Source organism: Neurospora crassa, linkage group V, assembly GCF_000182925.2.
Source record: "Neurospora crassa OR74A linkage group V, whole genome shotgun sequence".
NCBI lineage: Eukaryota > Fungi > Ascomycota > Sordariomycetes > Sordariales > Sordariaceae > Neurospora > Neurospora crassa.
The window spans coordinates 1791651-1816718 of record NC_026505.1 but is presented as its reverse complement, the minus strand read 5'-3'; the positions used below and the strand labels follow the sequence as shown (position 1 = coordinate 1816718).

At 52.0% G+C, this 25068-nt stretch overlaps 7 protein-coding genes and 1 non-coding gene across 8 annotated transcripts; 3 read left to right on the top strand and 5 right to left on the bottom strand.

Annotated features, from left to right (window-relative positions):
* Positions 1–3821: 3821 nt before the first annotated feature.
* NCU03603 (cytochrome b5) lies at positions 3822–5397 on the bottom strand. The gene is made up of 2 exons (XM_956237.2): positions 5155–5397; positions 3822–4946 (listed from the first exon to the last, which is right to left on the bottom strand). The coding sequence occupies exons 1-2, from the start codon at positions 5246–5248 to the stop codon at positions 4789–4791; spliced, it is 252 nt and encodes an 83-aa protein (XP_961330.1). The 5' UTR covers positions 5249–5397; the 3' UTR covers positions 3822–4788.
* A 322-nt stretch (positions 5398–5719) lies between these two features.
* NCU03602 (hypothetical protein) lies at positions 5720–7901 on the bottom strand. The gene has a single exon (XM_956236.2). The coding sequence runs from the start codon at positions 7263–7265 to the stop codon at positions 5889–5891; it is 1377 nt and encodes a 458-aa protein (XP_961329.1). The 5' UTR covers positions 7266–7901; the 3' UTR covers positions 5720–5888.
* On the top strand, positions 7901–10998 carry NCU03601 (integral membrane protein). Its single transcript, XM_956235.3, has 3 exons — positions 7901–9562; positions 9621–9808; positions 9867–10998. The coding sequence occupies exons 1-3, from the start codon at positions 9332–9334 to the stop codon at positions 10393–10395; spliced, it is 948 nt and encodes a 315-aa protein (XP_961328.2). The 5' UTR covers positions 7901–9331; the 3' UTR covers positions 10396–10998.
* A 943-nt stretch (positions 10999–11941) lies between these two features.
* Positions 11942–14424, bottom strand: NCU03600 (GTP-binding protein EsdC). The gene has a single exon (XM_956234.3). The coding sequence runs from the start codon at positions 13860–13862 to the stop codon at positions 13020–13022; it is 843 nt and encodes a 280-aa protein (XP_961327.1). The 5' UTR covers positions 13863–14424; the 3' UTR covers positions 11942–13019.
* A 2039-nt stretch (positions 14425–16463) lies between these two features.
* NCU03599 (hypothetical protein) lies at positions 16464–17558 on the bottom strand. The gene has a single exon (XM_956233.2). It carries the CDS (start codon positions 17356–17358, stop codon positions 16576–16578), a length of 783 nt encoding a protein of 260 aa, XP_961326.1. The 5' UTR covers positions 17359–17558; the 3' UTR covers positions 16464–16575.
* Positions 17559–18191: 633 nt separating this feature from the next.
* On the top strand, positions 18192–19420 carry NCU14067. The gene has a single exon (XR_897940.1). It is a non-coding gene; the product is annotated as a ncrg135 (non-coding RNA).
* A 1277-nt stretch (positions 19421–20697) lies between these two features.
* Positions 20698–25032, bottom strand: NCU03597 (DNA polymerase alpha/primase associated subunit). The gene is made up of 3 exons (XM_956231.3): positions 24301–25032; positions 22907–24242; positions 20698–22828 (listed from the first exon to the last, which is right to left on the bottom strand). The coding sequence occupies exons 1-3, from the start codon at positions 24789–24791 to the stop codon at positions 22652–22654; spliced, it is 2004 nt and encodes a 667-aa protein (XP_961324.3). The 5' UTR covers positions 24792–25032; the 3' UTR covers positions 20698–22651.
* Positions 20699–22597, top strand: NCU03598 (microfibril-associated protein). Its single transcript, XM_956232.3, has one exon. The coding sequence runs from the start codon at positions 20839–20841 to the stop codon at positions 22417–22419; it is 1581 nt and encodes a 526-aa protein (XP_961325.2). The 5' UTR covers positions 20699–20838; the 3' UTR covers positions 22420–22597.
* Positions 25033–25068: the final 36 nt, after the last annotated feature.

Genomic DNA, 25068 nt, shown 5'->3' with positions numbered 1-25068 from the left:
GCATATACACGAAAAGTTTCGACATGTATCGTATCCATCGCCTGGTGGTGGCATGCACAAGGTGAATGCCAGGTGCTTGACCGATGGGCGATGCGGTCGATGGCGGGTTCACCTGGCAGTGACAGGCTGGCAGGAATGCTGGTGCTGGGGCGCAGTAACATGAGTGTACAATATATGATAGCAGCGACGACGCGGCATCGGGTAAGGGATGTCGACATCCACCTAACCGACCGACAAGGCCGTCCCTGGTTGAGCTCATCATGGTTCTAATTCATCTTGAATCCTGACAGCACGGTCCCGGTCCCGGTCCCGGGGCACGACCCAGACAAGCACAGACTCGCCAGAGCTTCGGTAGAAACATTTGCTCTCTGACCATCAGGGCAAAGGCGCAAAAAAAGACGAGACAGCAATCTGAACGGACAGGACAGTTGGCACCACAGCCCAGCTGAGGGAGCACGGCGGGACCTGGCTGGCATTGGTTGATCGCTGGAGTGATCAGTCGTGGATTTGCAGCTCAGGAATGACCAGAAAGATAAACAGGATGAAGTGTGGACTGGGAAGTGGCGGGCGACTGGATGCGAAAGAGAAGTTGGCCATGACAGCAGCGGGTTGGGGTTGGGGTTGGGCCCAGACTGTTACCTGATCCGAACCAAGTTGGGGGGTCCCGGGTCCCCCGTGGGGCTCCCATGTTTCCACTTTTCGTGCATCATTTTAGGGGGGGGGGGGCCTAACCCGCTGTTAGCCAGGTACGTACCTACATACAGCCCGTGGCTTACGGGCCTGAACTCTTGCGAGGTGCAGCCAACTCTAACCTGAACAACAACTTCACCCCCCCAACGACGCACACAACGAACTCTCCCATCAGCTCCCCGCCTTGATACCTAACATTTGTACCCTCTCACGGCTCACAACGCCCAGAATCCAAGGTCGCACAGTTACCAGAAAAAAGAGACATCTATCCTGCCATTGGATCCGTCCTTCAAAGACCAGTCTCACGTCACGATGGCTGCCTTCGGAACCCAGTCTTCCATTAGAGATTTGGGGTTGCGGCGCCGTCCACCTATCGCTCCTCCTGGCCCGGACGGCGCTGTATGAGCATCCTTGATCACATTATGAACAGTCCTTCCCACACCTCCAGGGCAATACTAGATGCTTTGATGTCTGTGCTGTCACTACCAGTCCCGCAGTGTCTAAGTAGGCACTATTCCGTATTGCCATCTGGCAAGATGGCCGTCCACAATCCAGGATTGCCGTCCGCTGCTTGACCCTCCAAATGTTTGCGACAACGGACGGGAAGGACAGGTACTTCCGTGTAGCCAAGTGGCTGTTGGAGTGCTTAATGGAGAAACGAAAGTCGGGATACCCTTAACCTCAGGACCGCCATCCTCCCTTTATCCACCAGGAGCATTAACGTCACCGGTGTTTGACCATGTCCCTCTCTATTTTAGTTCTGACCGGTGGCTGATTTCGTTTGAAGAAACCTTCTGGAACTCGAATCTTCGCATAAAGTGGTGTCAGGGTAACCTCATCAGTGCTATCAAACCACAGCTTAGGTACCTTTCCCCCTGGAAGCGGTGCGATATCTCCATGGAAGGGCTCCTGCAGCCGTTACGCCCAACGACCGACTGTAACCCCCATACTAAGACTCGTTCGGCTATCGGGACTCCTTTCCGGCACCCTACCGTTCATTTTCCTCCTTTTCCTTATATTACCCCGGATTTTCCGCCGACTTGGGATGGACGCCAAGGATTTTCGAAGGATGTCGAAACGAGGTTAATCTATTTCTGCACCATGCTAGTCTAGGTTGCCCGGATCTTCCTATCAAACCCTGGACTACACGTGTTGACGGGACCGACGGCCAAGCACCTTGTCAGGTTGGCAGGGCAAGCAAATAATGCCCCGACAATCATCCATCTTGTCAGAGCAGCCGGTCTTGCCGCCGTGCCAGTTTGCGCTCAAGATCCGACGTCACTCTCAATCTGCGGTGTGCTGAGGCTCTACGTAAGCAACGAAGATCTGGAAAATGATCAGGTATTCGACAGAAAACGAGATCTCGATCTTTGCCGGTCAGGCGTCTGCAAAGCGTCGAACTACCGGTTGCTCTTAGACTGTTGTGCCAAGTGGTATGGCTATCCATCGCAAGCTTCTTAGGCTCTGTGTACATCAACATTTCACCCAAAATTACTCGGACCTTGCTGATTGTCATCTCCAGCTATTCCTGGTTCACTTCATCGGATGGTTTGACGGAAGCAGGAATTACGGAGTTTGACAGCAAACAGTTGTGAGTGTGGTGACAGCCATAGCTCATTTAGGCAGTCCCGGCATTCACACCTTTATCAAAATTGTCTCATTCTATCCTTTCTTGGACACTAAATATACAACATCTCCAAATCGGCTGATCGCGTCAACCTAGCTCAAGCGATCATAACTCACCTACAGCTCCTCCAAGGAAGAATAATGGCCGATACAGTACACTTTACATATACTCGTACGCCCTTTCTTGTTATACGTTCCACTCGTATCTCACCGTCACGCAAAATCTTCCCCGCGTGCGCCGAGCCTGTAACGCCATGGGCCATGCTTGCTATCATCCGCCCACCAGTGCGGTTGGTTACTAAACCACGGACCAGCTGTACGAGAACAGTCTCTTCCATCTCCCAAGCTATCCACAAGTACAACCAAGTAACTTCCAAACGCGCGTAACCGCTAATCTTCTCATCTCCGCGCCTTTGGGTCTTTGACCTCACAGTTCGGCGCGGCGCGGCGCGGTACAGTGCGGCTGGTGCCAGGCAAGAATAGCTCCCTAGCAGGGGGAGGGAGGGAGGCAGTCTCAGATCAAAGTTTCTAATCAACAGCATTCCAAAACATTGAGCCGAACCTGGCAGGCTGGCAGGCAGACCAGCTCTCCAACCAAGTTCGGTTGTCCTAACGGTTGTTTCACTTGCGAACTGTTCCAGTAGGTGAAACTCACCGGCGCTGGGCATATTTGCCGGGGAACACTCACTCACCGTGGTACATCACCGGGGGACACTTATCGGGGAACACTTACCGGGGGACACTTAATCGGGGGACACTTAATCGGGGGACACTTAATCGGGGAACACTTAATCGGGGAACACTTACCGGGGTTGGGTTCCCAAATCAAGACTCAGAAAAGACGTCGGGAAGGACAAGAAAAAGACAGCTGCGCAAGCATGCCCTGGGTTGAATCAAGGGGGGGGGGGGGGGGGGAGGGACTCGAGCTTGAGCTTGAGTTTGAGCTTGAGCTTGAGCTTCACCTTGACTTGTCTACTGTGTACCTATGTTTACGGTCAAAACATGGGGCGAGGAAAGGGAGTTTAGTTGCGTAGGAAAAGTAACGGTACCGGGGCCTCAGCGCGATACTCTATCGAATGAAGACTTCATCAAGACACTCACAATTTCCCATAATCTTGCATTTAAGAAGTAAAGTTGTAAATGATCCGTCCAACGCATGTGCATTGGCGGTAGAAAGGATACATTCTTCAAAGCCGGACTGCACACCTTCAAGGCCTTGGAGTGTTATCATCACGGACTGGAGATAGACATGAGAGATGGCCGGGGATAGACAAAAGATAGTGAACAGTTTCCACAGCTCATGGTCTGCTACTACCCAGGTGACTTGAAAAAGGCGGCCGGGCATCACATACGACACTTCCCTCCGCTGTACCGTTCCTTTCCTGACTATGGCCAGTCGAAGGACGCTCCTGCCTAGGCGCTTGAGGAAGTATCAAACGAGTAGAGTTACCACCCAAGACTGAAAATACCATAGCACAAGGAAAATGGAGTGAAAATCACAAATTCAGTTGTGTACGAAGGCCATTCGAAATTGCTTAAAACCGGTATGCCTGTGCGCTTGTACGCACGATTGACAGACAGACTGTATGCGAATGTGATGTAGATCTAGAGAAACAAAGATGTAGATGTAGATGTGGATGTTCGCATATGCAATGGGTGCAGATAGAGCAATTGCAGCATATGCAACAGAAACGGCAATGCCAACGCCAGCCTCATGCACCCAAATACCGAAAAGCATAATCACATGCGAATACCACATATATGCTCGGTCCCCCCCCCTCATCATCATCATCACCACACATCCAACAACCAACGTCAGACAACATCCCATCCTTTTCAGATTCATAATCAGGTGTGTTTAAATGAAAAAAATCACCATTCGCTATACAGATCTAGGGTATATATAAATGCGATTGCGCAGCGCCCAAGCCACTCGTCAACAGATTTCTGGATGATGTTCTTCACACCACCGCAAGGCAAGACCGCGCTCGTCATTCCTTGTATCCAACATAGTTGTCCTGTTTCGGCTCAAGAAGAAAACAAGTTGCGCGCGCCCAAAGCAACATCTATCATCTTTAGCACAACCCTTTTCGCCTAGACCGACCAGATGCCACAAGCCCACGACCAGGGCAGAATGATCGAGTCAACTCAGCGGGGGTAAGGCGAGGTTGGGATGCGGGTTTGAGTTGAGGGTAAGTGATGGTCGTTTCTTCGATTGTCCGTAGTTCGCACACTCCTCCCTCATCGGTACTGTCGATCCCAGGTGTCGTCGCGCGCTACATTCTTGTTCTTTCCTGTGTCCCCCATCATGGTCGGTTCGGTTCGTCCATGGAATTCCGTCCTCGGCCCCGTCCCCTTCCACTCTGCCCCCATCTGAGCCATGCCCCGTTTACCACCACGGGATCGCCACTTGACACACCTTTCCCATTTGACAACCCACTGTCACTCAACAAATAAACCTAGAAGGCATGCTTATAACTTGGCAGCCTCAGCAAGAGTGCCGACCTTGAGCTTGGTGCCGTACTTTTCCAGCACGCTCTTGCCGTGGTACTTCCAGAAGGACTTGGTAGCGTCCTTGCCGGCCATGCGCTTGAGGATCTTGGCGCCGCCGGGGTGGTCGTCGAGGAAGTCTATATTTTATATAAAGGTTAGTCATCAATGTTTCCTTGTCATATTGCTTGGCTTCTTAATTTGGGTTGCGTGTTGAATGTGTTGGTATAGATGATTGCGCCGGGGGGATGGAACAGGAAGCAAGGGAGGGGTTGAGGGAGGTGCAGAGGGAGGAGATATGAGAAAGGCCGGAGGACGGGAGGGCAAAAACAACAGAGAAAAACATACTGGTGATATCATAAACACCGTCGTCAATGATGATATACATGGACTTATCGTCCTTGTGCTCGGCCACCTGGCTCTTTGTGAAGGTCTGAGACATCTTGATGGTTTAAGGTAAGAACTTGGGATTAGATTGAGGGTTTGCGGCAACAAAGTGATAAAGATGGGATGAGGAGTAGGCAAGTCGCGTATATACAAGCGCGGTAGACGACGGACGGGTAGAAGTGTCAAGGACGAAGTTGTGGAGAGAACAAGTTGCGGGGGACGTTGATGATTGTCAATTGACAGACGCCGAGTGGTGCAAGCACAAGTGTCGCGTGGACGTGGAGAAAGCATTGTACCTCGGTTCGGCTCACGTCGCCTGATGCGCCGCTAAACTGAAACGGGATGCACGCGGCAGGGGTTGGCTGGCACTGTTTCTAGTTTGAGGTTTTGTGTGATGTTGGTTTCCCCGCAAACGTCATTCCGACTTCGATGAGATTGATTGAAGGTCTAGAATCGTCGACCGTCAACCGGTATCGGCAGAAAGAGACCGAGATATCGAAACGAGGAGTTCTGGAGGGAACAGTATGATCAACAATATCTTCATAACAACTAAATCTATTTCCAGACTTCTGTCCGTCCTCCCCTCATCAGAACCGAAACGCCATGCGAATGCTAAACACATCTGGTATGAGCCAGATTTGAATCGAAAACAGAGAGGCAACCAGCCACCAATGTAGTCGGTTATAACGTGATTCTTAAACCAGTGTCCAGAAAGCAGCCCATATCAAACCCAGAGTCAGAGGCACCTTCAACATGGCCTCGATTCTCTGAGCCGAGCTGGCCGCCACGCCACAGCACTTCCTGTTGTACGTCACATTGTTGGCTCTCGCCGCCGCCTCAAACACGCTTCCGGGAGGGTCTCCCATATTGTAGTAATCCACGTTGAGCACGTTGGGCGGGCGGCCCCAATCCGACCGACAGTTGTTTGCTGCCAATCCCAAACTTCCAAAGCCCTCCGCGCTGTTCGTCTCGTTGATCCGACTCAGGTCCGGCACACTGAGGACATTTCCAAGCAGGTTAGCCTCCCCGTTCAGATTGTGGTTCATCAGATACAGCCTATTCTTGGCCTGGTCGGCCGGCAAGTCGGGCGGTCGCTGGACGACACACGGGAAGTTTCGGTCGACCGGATCGAACGGAGTCTCCCACATCTGGGTGAACTCGTCCAGAAGCCACGGATAGGCTGTCTGGTTGGCCATGTAGTCCATAAACATGACCACGCGCTGACCAGTCAGGATCATGTGTGACAGGGTCGGCCAGTCGTTGAGTGTCATGGGAATAACAGGCGGGGTGTAGATATAGCGGAGGATGCCCGTCTTCTCGATATGGGGAACGTAGAAGTCGGGCGTTGAGTAGTTGCCGTTGCCAAGCAAAATGGTGACGACGTCATAGGGGTGGGCCACGACCCAGTCCTTCACGGTGGTGAGCCATTCGGTGATGGGACCGGCATCAAAAAGATCGCACGTGGTGTGACAGAAGTGCGGCACTGTATCGTTTTTGGCCCACTGAATCTGGGCTTGGAGGAAACGGACGCCATCATTGAGCTGATCGACGACGCCGAGCTGTTGGTTCGCGGCAGCGGAATTCGCCCTGACAAAGGGACTGTTGTGGCAACCGACCTCGGTGATGTTGCTGTACTTGCGGTCGCAAAATTCGGGATAGTTATTGCACGGCCGAGTGTTCGTAGGTACAGGCTGCGCAGATTCTGTGCTCGACGCAGTCGCGTTGGAGGTCGACGTCGAGTGCGAGTTGGTGCCCGTCAGGTAGCTCAGCGTTGCGCTGGAAGTCTCGGAAGCCGATTCCGAAGAGAGCGCGGTATCGGTGGCGTTTCCTGTTTCTGAAACCGAAGCGAGGATGGATGATGCTGTGTCTGTAGTCGTCCCAAGCGTAATGCGTGTGGTGTAAGTTTGATATAGATTGGTTGGTATCGATGAGGTCGTGTGTTCAGCCTTTGTGCCCGTCAACATGGTCACCTCTTCGCCGTTGACTGTGGTTATGGCCTGGCCATGGACTAGGCTAGTGCCCACGGAAAGCACGCCGAGCAGGCAGCCCAGACGCCGTGTAAGGGAAGTCATGGTGAACTGTGTGTCCACCCAAGCAAGCTGGCCTGAAGAGCTCTAGGTGAATATCCAAACAATACAAGTTGTAGGAGGGGAAGGGGGGGACGGGAACCAAGATGCTTGTTCTCGGAGAGCATCCAATGCCGGCCAGGGAGACGGAGAGATGGGTTAAGGTTTGGTTGGGGTTAACGAGAGGATAAGAACAGATGACGACAAGGTAGAATCAACCAACAAGTTCATCAACCTCCCAGCCTTGAAGCTTCAAGTTGAATCGATGGATCATTGGCCCAACTTCTTCTGCCAGCTGAATGTGAACAGGGAGCCAAGTGAAGGTGCTGGGACGGGCGCGTCTGGATCATGCTGTCACGGTAAGGTAGTGAAGGGCGCTTCATGTTCCGACCCCCTACGACCCCCGTCTGGAGGGAAAAAGGCAGGCTTGGCACGGTCCACACGTGGAGCCTCTAGCTGGGTGCCGACTGAGCCAAGAAGCACTGCCGCATCACTCCGGGGCTTCCATCTTCTCATTCAGCAGCTACGACCCTGGCACAGAGGCTTGGTCATCGTCAGGGTTCTTTCTCAAGAGTCGAAATACAAGACCTTGGCTCGAGCTTGGATCGAGCTTGGTTGAGGTAATCGGCAATTGGAATCTCACGATGCTGATAATGGTGTTTTGAAAGATGCCTTCCCAGCACAATGCAGTCTTGACAGCACGCAAGATGCCTTGGTGGTGCAGCTTGCATTTTTCTTCCCCTTTTTTTTCTTTTTTTGGTATGACGTCGCAGTTGCACAAGCCTCCTTCAATTCAACTCGTGGTGATAACGACATCGCTGCCAAGACAGAATACGATCGCCGCTTTCCCATCTTTGGGCACCAACCAAGAGCGTCTCTCACAACCCCTCAGGGGTTTGTTTTTGGGGTGGGTGGTGTGCCCCTCGGACCTGAGTCTTGAATCTAGGGTATCATCTCCACATGGGCATTGCTCCAGAACTGACCTGGTTTGAAACATCAATAGAAAGGTGACAATATGATGGATGCCGTGAGACTAGACTCTGCTAGAACTACAACTGTTGACTTCCATGGTTGAATGAGACAGTTCCTATTGTGTGTCTAGGTCTTGCCAAGATGAAGGCGCCTATTAGCCGCGAATACAGACAAGCACTGCAAATGGACAAGTTGGATAAAATTGGCAAGCCTTAACCACAGCCGAATGAGACTCTCCAACGCCCGGGGTTTTACACGACCCAAATTCCTCGACCATCAGGAGTGCTTTGGTGGATTCGCTGTCCACTTTTGGGCAATGGACTGTGAATCGCCGCTCAAAGACGCCCGTTCGCCCGCTGAGCCCTTCCACTCTTGCTGACCGCCGACGGTGAGAGAGAGGCACGCGAGCCAATTGCAACGCTGGGTGCGCAGAAACTGGCCAAGATTCCAAACACACTCCCTTTTCTGGATGCTGACTGATGCCGATAATCTTCTTCTATCCCTCGCTCCTTCTTCTGATATCAAGACAACGACATCCCGAATCCTGATTGCCGTCGGTCCACGTTTGTCGATTGATCAACAGCACAGACCCCCAACCACCCAACAATAATTCCCTGCCCAAGGGTTGTCTCCATCAGACGAGGTCCCAATAAACCAATCTGCCAAGCAGGTCGGTGGCTGTAGCGATCGTAACCTGAACAAGCCTGCTTTTTGATAACGACATCACCTCATCAATCTACTAACCAGTCGATCCCCCATCTTCTGCCGCGACTATCGTCTTTTTCTTTCCCCTGCGAAGACCGACCTTCAGACTTTTCGACCTGGTTTTGCAATTCCCGCCGGTGACCGGAGCCAAGCCCCGTCGTCATCACTCTCGCCAACTCCGGGACCCCTAGACCTCAAAAGTCCCCCAAACCACAACCCTCCACCACCAGCAACAAACACCACTCTAGATAAGCTTGGGACAAAACTCTCTGAAAGAGCCGGCCTCTTCTCCTTAACCGAAGTTGGACGAGAAAGAAGGTGTGACTGCCCACTCAAAGTCAACATCATTACTCTCCAGATCCTTGGGATCCGGAAACAGCACAAGATACAGGACAATGGGTCTGAAATCACTACTGAACCTCCGAAAGAGGAACAGCTTGGATGACCAACCCAAAGAACGATACTCACCCCAGCCACAAACACGAGACGCAAGCTACGAAAGGACACTTCAAGGAGAGGAAGGGGTACCCAGTGATGAACAGATCAAGCGAGCAACGAGGCTACGGCGATACTTTGCCTGGAGCGCATCCTTTGGGTATCTGGTGTCTTGGGTGTTCCTGATACTGGTATGTTAACTCAATATCACTAGCCACTCGTTTTACATTTAGCTGACCTGTAAAACAGATTCTCATTGGCAACACATCCGACAAGCCCGTGCTTCGCAATGTTTACTTTTACAAGCTCAACTTGGCCGACATCATCCCGGAATCGGTACCAAATGCGCAGTTGATCAACAGTATTGCTCAAAGTATAGGTCTGCATGACTTTTACCAAGTTGGTCTGTGGAACTTTTGCGAGGGATATCAATCTGAGTTAGTCAACCTTTTCCCCCTTTCCTATCCACAGACTTGTCATGCTAACCCATCACAGAGGGATCACGTACTGCTCCGAGCCCGAAACGCTCTACTGGTTTAACCCGGTCAAGGTCATCATGAGCGAGCTTCTCTCGGGCGCCACCGTCGCCATCCCCACCGCCATCATCACCATCCTCTCGGTCCTGCGCATCACCTCGCAGATCATGTTCGGCTTCTTCCTAACCGCCTGCGTTCTCAACTTCGTCCTCATCTTCGTCTCGCCCATCCTGCCCGTCAAGTCGCGGTGGTGGTCCCTCCCGCTCTCCCTTTTCTCGTTCGCCTCCATGATCCTGACCCTGGCCGCCTCGATCATCGGCACTGTCATCAGCTACGCCTTCAAGTATGCGGCCGAAGCGCAGTCAGACCTCAACATTCACGCCGATGTGGGCACGTACATGTTTGTCTTTATGTGGATTGCCACGGGCTTCACCATGTGGAGCTTCGCGGTACACAGCGGTATGGGATGCTGCTGTGCGAGCAAGCGGGATCTGAAGAGCGGGAGGAGGCTGATCAAGCCCGATGGGCGGATCATCCACGCCGGTTAGAGCTCGGAGTGGTTGAGTTCACCCGCAGGGTCGGTTGAGAAGGGGAAGGAAATGGATGGTTTGGGTTTTTGATCTTGACTTTTTACTTGCATGGCGTTGGAGGAGAATTTGAAAGGTCTGCTGCTCTTTTTACACGGACGGCATCGTTTCTCAACACCGATTCCGTCGATTGGTTGAAATACAACAAACAGGTCAGGTCCAGATTCTTTAGCTGGCCGACCATGATGGCATTTGCATAGGAGTTCTTGGATATCCCCTATAAACTCGCCCTTTCAGGAAAGAAGGGGGGCATGACATACAAATACAACATAGACTGACTGGGAATGGTACCTACGACCTACGCAAAGATACATACAACACGAACTTGTATGACACCGCGTGAAACACCACTCAAAGAAAGCATTTTAGTCAATAGACGTATCGAGTATTGTACACATCACTACACTTCTACCTTTTTCTCTCTCACGAATGGAAAACTCAACTCGCTGATCATTGTCCATTTCGCTTCTTCGCGTAGTATGGGCCAAGGACTTGAACCGGCCACAAAAAAAAACAAAATGAACACCAAATTACAAGTGACCGGGTAAGCCCTGTTGCCGAAAGACAAGCGGGAATAAGTACACGTCCTCGGTATGACGATGGCCCGGGAATGAATGAATGGTCCGACTTTGCCGGCGTCGGACATTGTTCCAAACATTTCCACAGACGATAGCAATTGAGTGACTGTCGGAATGAATGGTTTGAATAGTCGTGAATGCAGTACATTTTTTTTTTCTTGTTTAGTTAATTTGCAATGTCCGGAGCTGCCATTGGATGATAGATACCTGATTGAGGACAAGTCAGAAAAGCGTTTAATCTCCGATGATTCTTTAGTACTCTTCAATTCTCGACAAGCACTTATAGATAGTGAATAACTGGGTGATTTGAACCTGATCTTGGACAGTTCGTTTTATTCGCAAAACTTTCATCCGATACTAGACTAGACGTTCAATCTCCATAATCTTCTTTACCTTCTCTTCAGCGTCTCTTGACAGTTTCTTTAAAGCTTTGCGATCCCCTCTTCTTTCATCATTCATCTCTTTACCTCTCTCTTCACCTCTCCCTTCACCTCTCCCTTCACCTCTCCCTTCACCTCTCTCTTATAACAACCCTTCACACTCTTTTGACAGATTAATGTCGTTCTCTCTTTATATAGCTTTACCTCGTAGATGATGCAAGCACATGAGGACGCTAACCGGTCTTGTACTAACCAAATTCTGCGCTACATAAGTACTCGACAATCGCTCTGACGATATGCAGGACAGCCTGGTTTGTAGTGGCTCGTCCGCTAGCAGGCGGTTGGTTTTGAGGATCTGGCGAGTGTATAGGATATAATACTTTCATCTTTTCTGAAGGACCATGTTTGGTCACTTGATAATTACCCTTCTGATGGAAGACGGCACACGTAGTTGGCTTGACATCTGTCGTTATAACTACATTCATTTTGAGTGTTGCCACATATGACATAGGGTGTGTCCGGTTCGGCTTGGTAATCTCTCTCAACGGTTGGAGATTGTAAATTGGTGAGGAGGTGATTGAGAAGTTTCGATGTTCCTTAGGAAAGCGTCACAAAGTCAAATTAAGCAGCACGACAGCGAGCAAAGTTATAGTCATCGGTTCCCGAGGCATAGATTTCATAGCGGTATCTACCCTAATCCGGCATCTGCAGCAAATTATGCTATTCAACTTATCTGCCAGTTTTCTTCCTCCACGATTTCCAATACCAGTTCCTCCTTTTTTTGTGAGTTTTCATAATCTTCATAAGTCATACATAAAGTTGAGTAGCCAGTCTTGAACCTTCCCAAAACCATCCAGTTCAAGTGCCACAAGATTGACAGAAATAAGTAGGCTTTGCTCCTCCGAAGAAACCAGGAAAAGTGCCATCATTGACAAAGGTGAAATATTATATCCCGAAGCTGGACTTGAACCACCAACCAGTGGGGCCAAGTACTCCGAGGCTTGACGAATAAAGTTTGGTGTTGGTAAAACACGCAAAATACATCTCAAGAAAAAGTTTTCTTTATCGACTTCACAGGAACACACAAACTTGCAAGCAAGCATGCGTGGAGTGAGGGGCCGCAGCATTAACCACAATAGTGGGAAAGCAGATGGGCAGAAGAAAAAGTGTCGAGTAAGCGACAAATTGTAATGCTGAATGAGGTCTGTGCCTCGACGCGAACCCGAGGGACCAGCCGGTTGGGCTTGCGCGCAAGGGGACAGAAACCTTGACTTCAACATACTTCAGTCACTTGGAGAGCTGAGTCGCCTGACACTTTTTCTCGCTGCAGTCGCTATTCAACAACTGAAAGTGAGCGTGATCGGACCGTGTTTATCTCTCATCGAATTCCGAGCGACGGGATGGCGAACTAGGCGCAAACATCGGAGTGCTGGAATCGAGACTGGAACGTCGATATGTCTTCTTGGTTGACCGGATTGGGAGTATGGGACGGTGGGTGGCAAATTAATGGCACTAACAAGGCCGGGCTGCACACAACACACAAACGTTCCTACTTGAGTTCCCTTCCAAAAGTCGTGGAGGATGGAGTCTTCTTTGAATTCCTCACCCGAGGCAGGGGCGAAGCCACTTAAGCACGGACGACGATGCCGTTGCGGCGAGAGCTGCGCTCAACGTAGCTGTCCTCATCCTCAGAGGAGCAGGAGTCCTCATAGCCGCAGCGGGAGCCACCGCAGTCGAGACGGACACGCTCGCCCTTGCGGGTGATGCCGTAGCGCTCGCAGATGCAGCTGGAGCAGTCCGAAGCCGGAGTGGAGTAGCCGGAGAGGGAGGAGCTGGGGCTGGAGCTGTCGGAGCGGTAGCTGACGGAAGAGCCGGTGGAGGAGACGGGGGAGGAGCGCATGTCGAAGTCGGTGATGACGTCCTCATCGTACTCGTCGTAGATGCCGGCAGAGGCGAAGCGGGTGGAAAGCTCGTCGATGTTGTAGTCGGCATCGAGGATGTGGCGGGTGGCGTGGGGAGACATGGGCTTGGGAGCCTTGATCTGGGAGATGGAGAGAGGGCGACCCTTGGGGATGTCGACGGAGAGGGACTCGCGCATGGAGGACTTGACGGAGTCGCGGGAGTGGCGAGAAGAGCTCTTGGAGGAGGAGGAGGAGGAGGGGGAGGAAGAAGACTTGGGAACGTCGAGGATGTTCAGAGAGCGGCCGGTGGTGGGCTCAACGGTGAACTCCTCGGAAGGGTTGTGGGAAACGTGGTAGCCATCGATGATGTAGTAGTACCAGTAGCGCTGGCCGGGCTGGACAAGAGCGGGCTGGAAGCGGAAGGTGCCCTTCCACGAGCCAGACTTGGAGGAGGTCTTGTCCTTGGAAAGGGGGAGCTGGCCGGCGTAGTTGTCCCAGGAACCAAGAAGATGGACGGTCTTGACGCCAGAAGAAACACGGAGAGAGAACGAAAGCTGAATGGCGGACATGTTGACTGATTAAGGGGTAATGCTGAAAACGAAACTAAAAACGAATCTTGAGAAGAATGTAAATTGGCGCGTAAGACGGCGAGTCGAGCAAGCAAAAACCAGTTAGTGCTTTAGGGGGTATGTGAGTGTGAATTTGGGGGGGATAGCGAGACCAGCAAGCTACCGTGATTTGATTTTTTGGTGTATTAGTGAAAGTGAATTAATCGATAGAGCACAGCTCTACGATGGGAAAGGGGAAAGAAAGGGGGGAGGGGGGAAAAACACAACTGGTTTTTGGAAGTTTGAGAACTTGCTGAAGAGAAAAAAAAGAAGAAAGAGAAATGGAAAGAGAGGGAGGAAACTGAGCCTTATATCAACATATCACCAAGAGGGGTAACAACGGGTAGTCACCTAAGAATAGGTCCTGGTCCACAACGGCATGCATCGATCAACAAGAGACCATGGCCGCCTTGCCAGTGACCGGGCATGGCTGGTCGGTGATATCCAATGTAGAGTGACGGCAAGAGAGGGAGGGGTTGCTACCTATCTGATCAAACCTAAGCCAGTCGGCTCTGTCGGTTCCCTAGTACAAGTGATGGCGCAAGTACCACGCATCTGGCCGCCTCCTACGCGAGGCCAATGACAAGACCGGGGCCCAGGAAGATGCTTCCAGGCAATGTGGGCATCAATCGATATCACGAAGCTGTGAGGTAACTGAACCCAGTGTGTCGAGGGTGTGGCCGTCCATGGCAAGGGAATGGTGCCTGTCACGTTCAATGTCTGTCGTTGAACTGGGTCCACCAATGCTACTATACTACTGACCAATGCAACTGCATGATGGGCGGTTAAGCAGCCCGAGGCGAGTGTTCACCCATGGCAGGCAGGCAGGCAGGCAGGCAGGCAGGCAGGCAGGCAGGCAGGCAGGCAGGCAGGCAGGCAGGCAGGCAGCCAGAGCCGGAGAATTCGCTGCGTTGACGGTCCTTGACGGTCCTGCAAGGCGTGTTGACGATTGCACTTTCTAAAAAAGAAGTTGAAAAGAAGGAAGGAGATGCAATTCCTCTCGATGCAGCCAACCAGGCACTTCCTGTCCGCTGTGGGGACTCGAGTGATCACTTGGAGGACTTGGCCAATCTGGGTTTAGCGGATGAGATGGGCGTCTAAATCCCTGCCACAACTGGCCAATGGTCGCTTGTTGTGCGTCGTTTTCGCGCGATCCCCATCAGCTCCCATCACACTTATAGACGGCAGCCGCTATCACCACCCACCTCGCTCGATGATGCTTATCCGTTCAGCCATTACATTAATTGGCAGGAGCAGCCATCCCATTGAATCTCATGTCTCGATATCGCCAATGCAATCTGTCAGGAACAGGAACGACTTGGTACAAATCGGCATCGTACGAACAGAGAGAATGAACAAGGAACGCCCAAGTTGTAGAGGTAGAGAAAGACGAGGGAGGTGGGGTCAGATATATACCTCTACGCAGTACCTTACGATCCTCTTGAACTTGATGATCTTGTTATGGCGAATGAAGCGCGCACTTGCGGTCATCATCGCACTAATGTAGGTCCCTCCATGTGTTTTTTTTCTGTGTACATCTGTACCTTACTGCGTCCTGCAGTCTTTCATGCAATGCATGCACGCTCGCAGCACACAGCACGCTGCACCAAGCCATCTGGCATCGTCGATAGGACGACAGTTTTCTCACCTTGCTCGGTCCGGCTGGTCGCATCAATGGGGGCCATGCTACTCCATAGTATCCATGTCCGTCATGGTCTGTCCGACCTATACTTTGACCGAGAAGAGGGGTGAGCCGGGAGATGAGAGAAAAACCTTCAACTCCGCAGCACCACAAGTGGAGGACAAGCTCGTTTGTGTCCTCATGTGTGCCTTCGGGAAACAGGAAAGGAGCCTGTCTGCCCCGTTGTCTCCAGCCTACACGATACCTCCATCACGTGTATTGACGAGGTTGAACAATCGGGCCTGTCATGATCCTTGCTAGCTACTAATGTTCTACTGCCAACCCAGAATGTCCGTAAAAGACGCAACCAACCGTGATCGGGGAAAAGGTGCGGTGCAAGCGACGCTTTTGCGCCGTTGCAACGTCCTGGCAGCGAAGGATGACCGAGGGATCCAGGTAATGAACAGGTTTCCCTTATCACGATGTCCTATAACCTTTTCCTGATCCCAGCATCCTCATGCATCAAAGCATCTTGTAACACCTTACTCATGTTCACAGCCGGCATGGCTACTCTCAAAAGTCTTTGTTCATGACGTTGACCGGAAGGTTATTCTCAGGACTTGTTGTGATACCTCGTGGTTGCCTTATCTTGTTCAGGTCTCACCGTCTCCCTGACGAGGGAAGGATGACGAAGTCTTTCAAGACAACAACTGTATCACATGTCTTCCGCTTCTCTCATCATCTTCCTTACGCAAATTATCATGTACTACCAACCTCTCACAAGGATCGCAGAAGGCAGACTGTTATCTTGAACTAAATCAAATATTTTATTGCAGCTATTACCATGTATCCAAAGAAATTCCTCTCTCTCTCTCTCTCTCTCTCCCGCTTACAACACAAATCCTCACAACCATGATCACTATCTCAGACCCCCTTTCATATCCAAATCACATCAACTTGCACCAAATACCCGCTGAAAAGCCTCATCTGTGACCAAACGATCAAGCACGCTGGCTGATATCCTAGTCTTCACGCGATTACGTGTGTGCTCCCTTATTTCCCATTGCCGGCATTGCCTGACTTCTGAGGAAAGAACTTGCTGAACCTGTTAAAGTTCTCCGGCGTCACTTGAATGGTAATGTTCGGATTATACACATTCAAGTTCTTGATCATGCCGTTGCCGTTGCCGGTACCGTTGCCATTCTTGTCCTTTACGTCGGCGGTAGCACTACGTCCATCGCCCAACAAATGTCCCAAAGCCTGATTGTCGGTAGTTTGGGTCTGGCTATTAGTCCCGGATTGTCCGTTGTTGCTGAAGATGGAGAGTTGAGTTTCAGTAATGTTTGGGCTTTGATTCTGTCCGTTATTACCACTGGGAGCACCGGAAGTGGCGTTGCAATATCCCTTGGAAATTTTCTGGCAGGAACACCGTGACTGCTGAGCACGTTCCTTTCCCCTGGAGGTTGAAGGTAAGGAGGGAGGCACGGAAGGAGCGCCGAGGGCAAAACCATGAGGTTGCTGAGAAGAAAAAGAAGGAGGGCCGAAGAGAGAAGACATGGAAGACATGGAGAACGGGTCAGTCACCTGGGACTGACAGGCAGAGGACTGAGTCTCGTCATCATCGTCGTCCTCCTCGTCGTCGTCATCCCACTCCTCAGTGTTGGAGTCATAGCCATTGTCGTAAATGTATCCAAAGCAAGAGTCGCAAGAGGATGTGGGGCAGGACTCATGGGAGTAAGAGTCGCTGTAGCTGCTTTCGCGCGGGACGGGTGCTTTGAAGTTCGGAGGCTTGAGTGGAGGGAACGTGCGTCTCGCTGTCTGCTTCGTCTTGTACATGGTGGTGGGATTGGCAAGTTGTGTTGCGTGAGCTGAATACTTTGGCTGGTGGTTTGGGTCCTTGAATGATGGGAATCTGCAGAGTGCCGAGAGAGGAAGAGATGACAGATATAGGTATGGCCATTCTTATATCTCGCGCTCCTGACTATGTGAGCCGGAACTGACCTCATCCAGAACCCAAAAGAAGACCGTCAAACACGTATATGGAGCGTGTTCATTGTCCTGCGTATATGCACGAACATCTAGGCAATGATACTATGCACTTGCCTTTGTTCAAGAGCTAAGCAGATGATGAAGTATTTTCTGAGTGATTCATGTGAGCAAAAACGGATATATCAGTCAATTTACCTTTCAGTTGATATATCGTAAAATTCGCATGTAATTATGTTTCACCCACACTGCTGCTAGACAGAACAACAAGAAACAGGCTTTGTGCGAAACATGAACAAACACCATAAAGAAAGGGATACTGCGATGGAAGTCGCCTCAGTTTCAATGAGCTATATCACCTCCATGCTGGATTAACTCTGAACGGAACGGCTGGCACGTTGCGGTTCTGGATTTTATCTCACCAGGCAAGTGTCTAAGTACTTTCCTTGTGTCAAACGAAGGATTGACCGATGTGAGCAAGTGGTGAAGCAAATTCTTTTAACTGTCTCTTGTCTGGCGGGCTATGTTTTGGTGTTTGGATAGTTACCATTGGGCTTACCTTGAAATATTTCAGATGATATAGCTAGGTAGTTGGCTCTTGACTGCCAAGTACGTACGATACCTAGGTGACTGGGCAAATACAAGATCGCAGGAGGCAAGAAGAATGGAAAGTCAACTAGATCTCGAGGCAGATAGAAGGCACATCAAGATTATCTAGCACCAAATGTGATGAATTCTGAAATTCTAAGTGTAACGCACATACTTGATGATGCGGGCGGCATTACTGTGCTTCCAGACGGCCTAGCTGGTCACATCGACATCGACACTGAGCCCGACGAGCCCTCGAGTATCTTCTGTCGGCCAGTACACCAACAGAGCTACTCTACAGTCACACCAAGTATTATACACCATCGACGTTACAGCCTCTCCGCCAAAATCCCAACAGTTCCAACAGTTCCGTCCACATCAAGCTGCCCAGCCTTCCAGAAAGACATCTGACGTCTTTGGGTGATTTTTGCAGGTCCATTTTTTTTCTGCGCATCATAGATCGGCCCTATTCTTCACCGAGTAAAGGATAGCCATCAAGATCGCAAGGCAGTGGCGCCGTGTTAGCCGTCCCTCCAAACTAGGGCCCAAAGAAACAGGAATCGAACCCGCCCAGCTCATACACAGCGGCACACCTCATTCTCAGAACACGCCTGGCGTGCTCCGAGAGAAACGTCGACGACGGAACCTCCAGTCGTCATCAGACCCAGGCGCCATCCGCAAAAACTTCAAAAAAGAATGACACCCCGGCCCCGGGCCAAGACACTTGGACACCGGATGTCGTCACGCCTACAGCATCGGCGGCTGACTCGTAAGCCAGCCGCCGATGCTGTAGACCTGATAACTATGTTCTTCGCAATTCGATATGTAACGTTGTCTTTGGTCTCATCCATATGATCAACGCAGAGTCCAAGAATAACTGATTCCAGCTTGCAATCTGCGTGTTGCATGTGAGCACCCTCGGCGACGGCCGATAACAGGAGTATGATCATGGCTGCGGAAAGACACTTTGCACATCAGCTACTTGGCGGACCAAACTCCTACCCAACTGTGGTTTACAACACAGCCGGAGGGGGAGGGTGGGGTCGTCTGTGAAAGGAGAGGTAAGAGGGTACGATCGTCTCTGCTTCCATAGAACTTCCCCGTCGTGGTCTTGTCGTAGGATCCATCTGGCCTGTGATTCGGGTGATCAGTCCGTCATTGTGGCCGTGACAAGACTTGGGATTGCGTCTCTGCGTTTGCTCTGTATGCTGTCGAAGAAGTAACCAGTTGTTTTCTCGCACATGAGTCTGAGTAAGTTGGCGCGAAAAGGTGGAATCAGCATTCAGGTTCCCGGGCGGCACCGCGTGGAGGTGCAGAGGCCGACTTCGCCGCCCTCACCAATGATGCGAGGTGAGGACAGTGCTGCAAGGTGGTTCTGTAATGACCAGCGAGAGTGCGCAACAAGAGCAACTGCGCGCCGATTCTGGTTGAGAAATGGCAAGGACGAACAAGGGCCATGCGAAGGCAGGGGCGCTTCTTGTTTCTGCTGGCGCCGAGAAGATCGCCATCCTCTGGCATCGACAAAGAGAAACCAGCTTGTCGAGCGATCCGTTACTGTGCTCAGCTACCAGGTACTCGATTTTCACAGCATTGATCTGCGTGTGAGACCGAGGTCAGTTTCAAGCCAAAACGAATGATGTGCGGTATGAGAGCAGACATACGATAGTGGAAGAGTCTGCGATGACCTTGACTGGATCGCCTTGATGACGGACCTGTCCTCGGACCTGACCAGAGTCGATGACACGCGCTGCGGTGCTGATAACGAAGCCTTACTGGGAAGAGAACCGAGCCTCAAGGCGATGTCATCAAGGAAGAATGCCTGAACGAAAACCTCATGGGCAGGAAGAGGAGGCAGATATGCTCAGGACAGTGAGGTTTGATCATGCGGTTGTGGGCCTCATGAATTACAGGACGATGACATATGAGACAACGGAGGTCGGAGGAGGAAAGAAGACCGTGTTGCTGAAATGTCGCTGATGTTGTGCAGTCCGCGGGATGCGGAGACTGGCAAGAGAGCGAGCGTGTCGAATGAGGAAAAGTGAAGCCTAAGCAGAGGACAAAAGTCGGGGGGGGGGGGGGGGGGGAGAAGAAGGGAACTTATAGAGGTAGAAAGGCGGGGATGCCTGCAGTGATTGGGTGAACACGAACGGGCCAAACAACAGCTGGGGAGGCCAATATATACATAGGAAATAGGTACTACACGCCGGATGCTTCGTCCCCAACCCTGCTTCCAGGACTTTCTTCCTGTCTTGGTTGAGCTATGTACCTTCCTCAATATCTTGTTGCTTTTCCAATTGGCATCATTCACTTCCTTCTAGGTACCTGGATAGGCACTTTCTGTAAGTCTTGGAGCCCCCTTCCTGTCCTAAGAGTTAAGTGTTCCGTTCGTCGCGTCGCTGCAAGTCGGAAAGCACAGACCAAAAAACACCCGAACACAGACACACAGGGCTGTCATGCGGGGCATTCGATCGCTACGGCGGGTCGTGGCCCTGCCGGGCAGCGGGAACCAAACACACCCGCTGCGAGGTCCACTTGCCGCGTCACAAAATTTACTGCACGTATCGTACTACGTGACGTTGCACTGTAATTTCATCATTACACCCGGACATGAAAGTTGCATTTCCCAGCATTTCATTTTGAACGCCATTCCGCCCGTCCTTAAGGTTCGCCACCTGTACTTGATCATTCAGCCTTGCATTGCCATCCAGATATCAGCTTTACACGTCCACAGCCACGCCCGTCATGCCGCCAGCTAAGAGCATGACGGCCAACCCGGTCAAGGCACCGCGCTACCGCGCCGGCAAGCCCACCGGTGTCGACTCCGAATCCGAATCCGACAACGTTCCCGAAGACGAGGAGGAAGCCCCCAAGAAGCCTTCCACGCGGAAAGCGCCAGCGCCCAAGTTTGCCAATGCAGCAGGTCCTGGCCGAATCATCAGTCGTGGCAACGATGGCAAGATCAACTTGAAAGCCGCCGGAATAGGCAGCAACGCCCCAGACAACGAAGAAGAAGAGAAAAAGCGACGGGAGGCAGCTGCGAAGGCGCGCATTGCGGCCGAACAGAAAGCAAGAGAGGAAGGGTTCGTGACAGAGGAGGAAGACGAAGAGGAAGAGGAAAGTGGCAACGAGGAAGAAGAGTCGGAAGAGGAAGAGAGCTCAGAAGAAGAAGAGGAAGCACCAAGGCGGTTGATGCTGCGACCAAAGTTCATTCGAAAGGCCGACCGCGAAGCTGGAGTAACCGCATCCAACTCCGCCTCGACAAACAAGAAATCGACACCCGAAGAAGACGAAGCAGCTGCCGCAGAAGCCCGCCGCCGCGCCGCCGACGAGCTTGTCGAAGAGCAAATCAAGAAAGACCTTGCCGCCCGCGCCGCTGGCAAGAAGCACTGGGACGACGACACCGACCCAGAAGACGACCAAATCGACGACACGGATGACATTGACCCCGAAGCCGAATACGCTGCCTGGAAACTGCGTGAGCTGAAGCGCGTCCGGCGCGAGCGCGAGGCTATCGAAGCCAAGGAGAAGGAACTCGCAGAGATCGAGCGCCGACGGAACCTCACGGAAGAAGAACGTCGCGCCGAAGATGAAAAACACCTGCAGCAGCAGAAGGAAGAGAAAGAGGGCAAAGGCAAGATGGCATACATGCAAAAGTACTTTCACAAGGGTGCTTTCTACCAGGATGAGAGCAAGGAGATGGGACTGGACAAGCGAGACATTATGGGCGCGAGGTTTGCGGACGATGTTAAGAACCGGGAGCTGTTGCCCAAGGCGCTGCAGCTGAGAGATATGACCAAGCTGGGAAGAAAGGGCGCCACCAAGTACAGAGACCTCAAGAGTGAAGATACGGGACAGTGGGGCCGCCTGCATGACAACAGGCCAGGGAGGGAGTTTGACAGGTTTGGAGATGAAAGGTTCCAGCCTGATGACTCTCATAGGGATCGGTACAGGGATAGGGGTGGTGATGGGCCGAAGGGCTCGAATGCCATTCCGTTGGGTGATCGGAAGAGCGCCCCGGAGAGGTCAAGGGGTGATGACAGGCCGCGTGGTGAGGATCGGTATAGGGGAGGCGATAGAGATCGCAACCGTGGTAGAGACCATTCTCGGGACCGTTACCGTGACAGGGACGGAGACAGGGACCGTCACCGGGATCGGGATCGGGACCGTGACAGACGTCGGGATGATGATTACAGGGAGAGGCGCCGGTCGCCGTCTCCAAGACGTGATCGTGATCGCGACCACGGCGAGCGGAGGAAACGGTCACCATCCAGAGAGCGGGACCGGTATGAGAGCGACAAGCGAAGAAAGGTGGATACTAGGTAGTCCATGTCTTGCCTACCTGCGGCCTCGTCGGCTCATGCAAGAACTTCTCACATTAATACTGTTGTATCGTCAAGGTGAATGTGCAAACTCTTTTTCATCCCGACGCCAAACCACCTGGTTATACCTATCCTCATGCCAATGCCGAATACAAATACATGGAAACCAGATTTATACCTCCAAATTTTCACATCATCAAGACATGTCTACCAAACCCAGAACTTCGAGATTAAGTTTAAATCCTGGTGACCTCGACTCTTGCCCTCTCAAAGATCCTATGGGCAAGCATCCCACCTGGCGCAGCATCCGCCTCCGACAGTTTTGGCGGATACAGTGTCATCCTGGCATATGTACCGGCTCGCTTGCGTTGTGATAGATACCCGGGGTTGATGACCAACACACTTTCAATGACCTAGACAAGAAAGTCAGTAACTGCACGCATTCCCAGGATGAAAAGCAAATTCAGCAACACAACAAAAAAAAAACATACCTTGGCGAAAGGCGGCAACGCGCTCGGCACAATCAACACATCCGGACGCACATTAACCATCTCGCCCAACTTCAAATAACTGATATCCAGCATGGCGCCCGGCGCAGCCTGCCCATCAATCACCTGTCTCCCCGTCTTGGGCAGCTTCGTCCGATCCGTCGGCGGAAACAGCGGGAAATAATGCCTCTGCTCGATCAGATACCTCGCCACCCTCGACAAGCCATTGGTATCCTCCACCGTGCCGCCAATCAGCTCCTCATGCTTGAGCTCCCACAGCGCATCCTGACTGCTGATCCCCACCAACGTCTCGTTGAGGCTGAGCGTCATTGGGTTGCCAAGGATCTTGATGCTCTTGTGCAGGCCGAGCTCCTTGCGGGGGAAGGGGTCTTGCGGCCAAGAGACGTGGCGGTCGATTACGTCGCGAACCGAGGGAACGAGCAGGATGGTGACGTGCGGATTGGCGGACACGAGTCGGTTCAGCGCGGGCGAGATGAGATACTTGAAGACAGTGTTCAGAGTTGCAGCGTCAGGGTCGTAGACGGCTTCCTCGGGGAGGTCGAAGTCGCCTGATGCAATGAGGGGGTGCTCGGCGTCGATGAAGGGGCCGGTGAGGATGACGGCGTCGGCATAGGTGTCTGCTGCTTCGTTGATGAAAGTGTGGAGGGGCTCGAAGTCGAGGTTGTCGTCGGCGGTGTAGGGGCCAGAGGCAAAGATGACGTTAAGAGGCATGGGGTTTTCGTCGTCGGTGTCCATGGCGTCCGGACCGCCGCGTAGCCTCTCACGGTGTGCTGCCATGGTCTCTAGTGTGGAGGCAGCATTGCCCATGAGAGGCATGCGTATGACTTCGTTGACGGTGAACTCACGCCCCGTGGTATTGGTTCCGCGTAGTGCGACGATCTGTCCGGGGAAGAACTGGTAACCCTTGAGCTTGCTGACGTTTAGGGGTACCCGGAAACCGCCGCCCAACTTTCTGGAGGTTTCTAACACGAGGGAAGCGGCGTTGAGCTTGCCCTCGGACGTATCAGAGGCGACACGCCCGACTGCCACGATCTCTGTGGTACTCTGCATAGCCGCGCTGCCGAATACCGACTCGTCCAACTTGTAATGTTCCAGAACCAAACTTGTAAAGTCGTCTATCCTGTCGTCCAAGATCTCGGATGCTTCAGAAAGCTTCATTGCTAGTGGCTTGTAGCCCAATTTCTTCAGATCGGAGGCGGCAGTAAGTTTGATGCGGGACTCGCCGAAGGGAGCGATGGGTGGTTCGGGCGCAGGGAGATTTTCGTTGAGGATTTCGATCACTTCGCCGGCGTTTGGTCTATCTTTGAAAGAAGATGGTCTTGGAACGGTTAGCAAGGTACATACAGTACGTATGCAGGGAACTGGTCTGGACATACGGAATCACGCCCATGGCATCTAGTTGTGCCTCCAGCTTCATCGGCGAGCTTACGGGCTCATTCTTCAAGCGGGAGCCGATGGGAGTCCCCATTGGTGTTTTCCTAGCCGAACCAAGCTTTGCTGCCCGTCGAGCTGCCGGTGTTGTGAGTCCATCAAGCATACCAAACACATCGCTATTGTTCCTCGCTCCTGGCCTTGGTGTTCCTCCCGGTCGCTTTTCGGTCTTGACTTGCTCCAACGCCTGAGCTCGGTTTGCTCGTTCTAGTGTGTCTTGTAGGTCCTGCTTGAACTTGCGAACAGTGGACATGGACATCTTGGGCTGGTCCATGTCCATCTTGATGCAGTACGACTCCCACTTGAAGAACATGTCTTGAACGTCGAGTTCGTGCAGGCGCATAATCGACTGGAGCTCATATATGACATCTGGAGAGAGCTCGGTGTTGGCAGTGCCGAAGCGCTCGTTGAGCTCGGCCACGACTGGATCGGCCATGATCGCAATGGCAGGTGATGTTTGCGCCTCGTTCTTCTCTTCGGTGCTCGTGATGTTTGACAGATTTAGTCGATGCAGTCCCGTCCCTACTTGAAGTTGCAACAAATAGCGGTTCGAGTTGTGTGGTCGCAGCTTGAGTGGCACAATGAACAAACAAACAAACAAACAATTCGGTATCACGAATATGATCACGGAGGGGAACCACCACTACACATTCACAGGACGCGCCATTGTGGTGCTGACCGCGCCGTAGAAATCAATTAACGCGAAAACACGC

Excerpts from the sequence above, each read along its gene's own strand:
- NCU03598 (XM_956232.3), top strand. The coding sequence starts at position 20,839 with ATGCCGCCAGCTAAGAGCATGACGGCCAACCCGGTCAAGGCACCGCGC.
- NCU03603 (XM_956237.2), bottom strand. The coding sequence starts at position 5,248 with ATGTCTCAGACCTTCACAAAGAGCCAGGTGGCCGAGCACAAGGACGAT. Across the intron at positions 4,947-5,154 it reads CGGTGTTTATGATATCACCA|ACTTCCTCGACGACCACCCC; the intron begins GTATGTTTTTCT and ends TATAAAATATAG.
- NCU03600 (XM_956234.3), bottom strand. The coding sequence starts at position 13,862 with ATGTCCGCCATTCAGCTTTCGTTCTCTCTCCGTGTTTCTTCTGGCGTC.
- NCU03599 (XM_956233.2), bottom strand. The coding sequence starts at position 17,358 with ATGTACAAGACGAAGCAGACAGCGAGACGCACGTTCCCTCCACTCAAG.
- NCU03597 (XM_956231.3), bottom strand. The coding sequence starts at position 24,791 with ATGGCCGATCCAGTCGTGGCCGAGCTCAACGAGCGCTTCGGCACTGCC. Across the intron at positions 24,243-24,300 it reads GATGCCATGGGCGTGATTCC|ACCATCTTCTTTCAAAGATA; the intron begins GTATGTCCAGAC and ends AACCGTTCCAAG. Across the intron at positions 22,829-22,906 it reads CGTTGCCGCCTTTCGCCAAG|GTCATTGAAAGTGTGTTGGT; the intron begins GTATGTTTTTTT and ends TTTCTTGTCTAG.
- NCU03601 (XM_956235.3), top strand. The coding sequence starts at position 9,332 with ATGGGTCTGAAATCACTACTGAACCTCCGAAAGAGGAACAGCTTGGAT. Across the intron at positions 9,563-9,620 it reads CTTGGGTGTTCCTGATACTG|ATTCTCATTGGCAACACATC; the intron begins GTATGTTAACTC and ends CCTGTAAAACAG. Across the intron at positions 9,809-9,866 it reads TGCGAGGGATATCAATCTGA|AGGGATCACGTACTGCTCCG; the intron begins GTTAGTCAACCT and ends AACCCATCACAG.
- NCU03602 (XM_956236.2), bottom strand. The coding sequence starts at position 7,265 with ATGACTTCCCTTACACGGCGTCTGGGCTGCCTGCTCGGCGTGCTTTCC.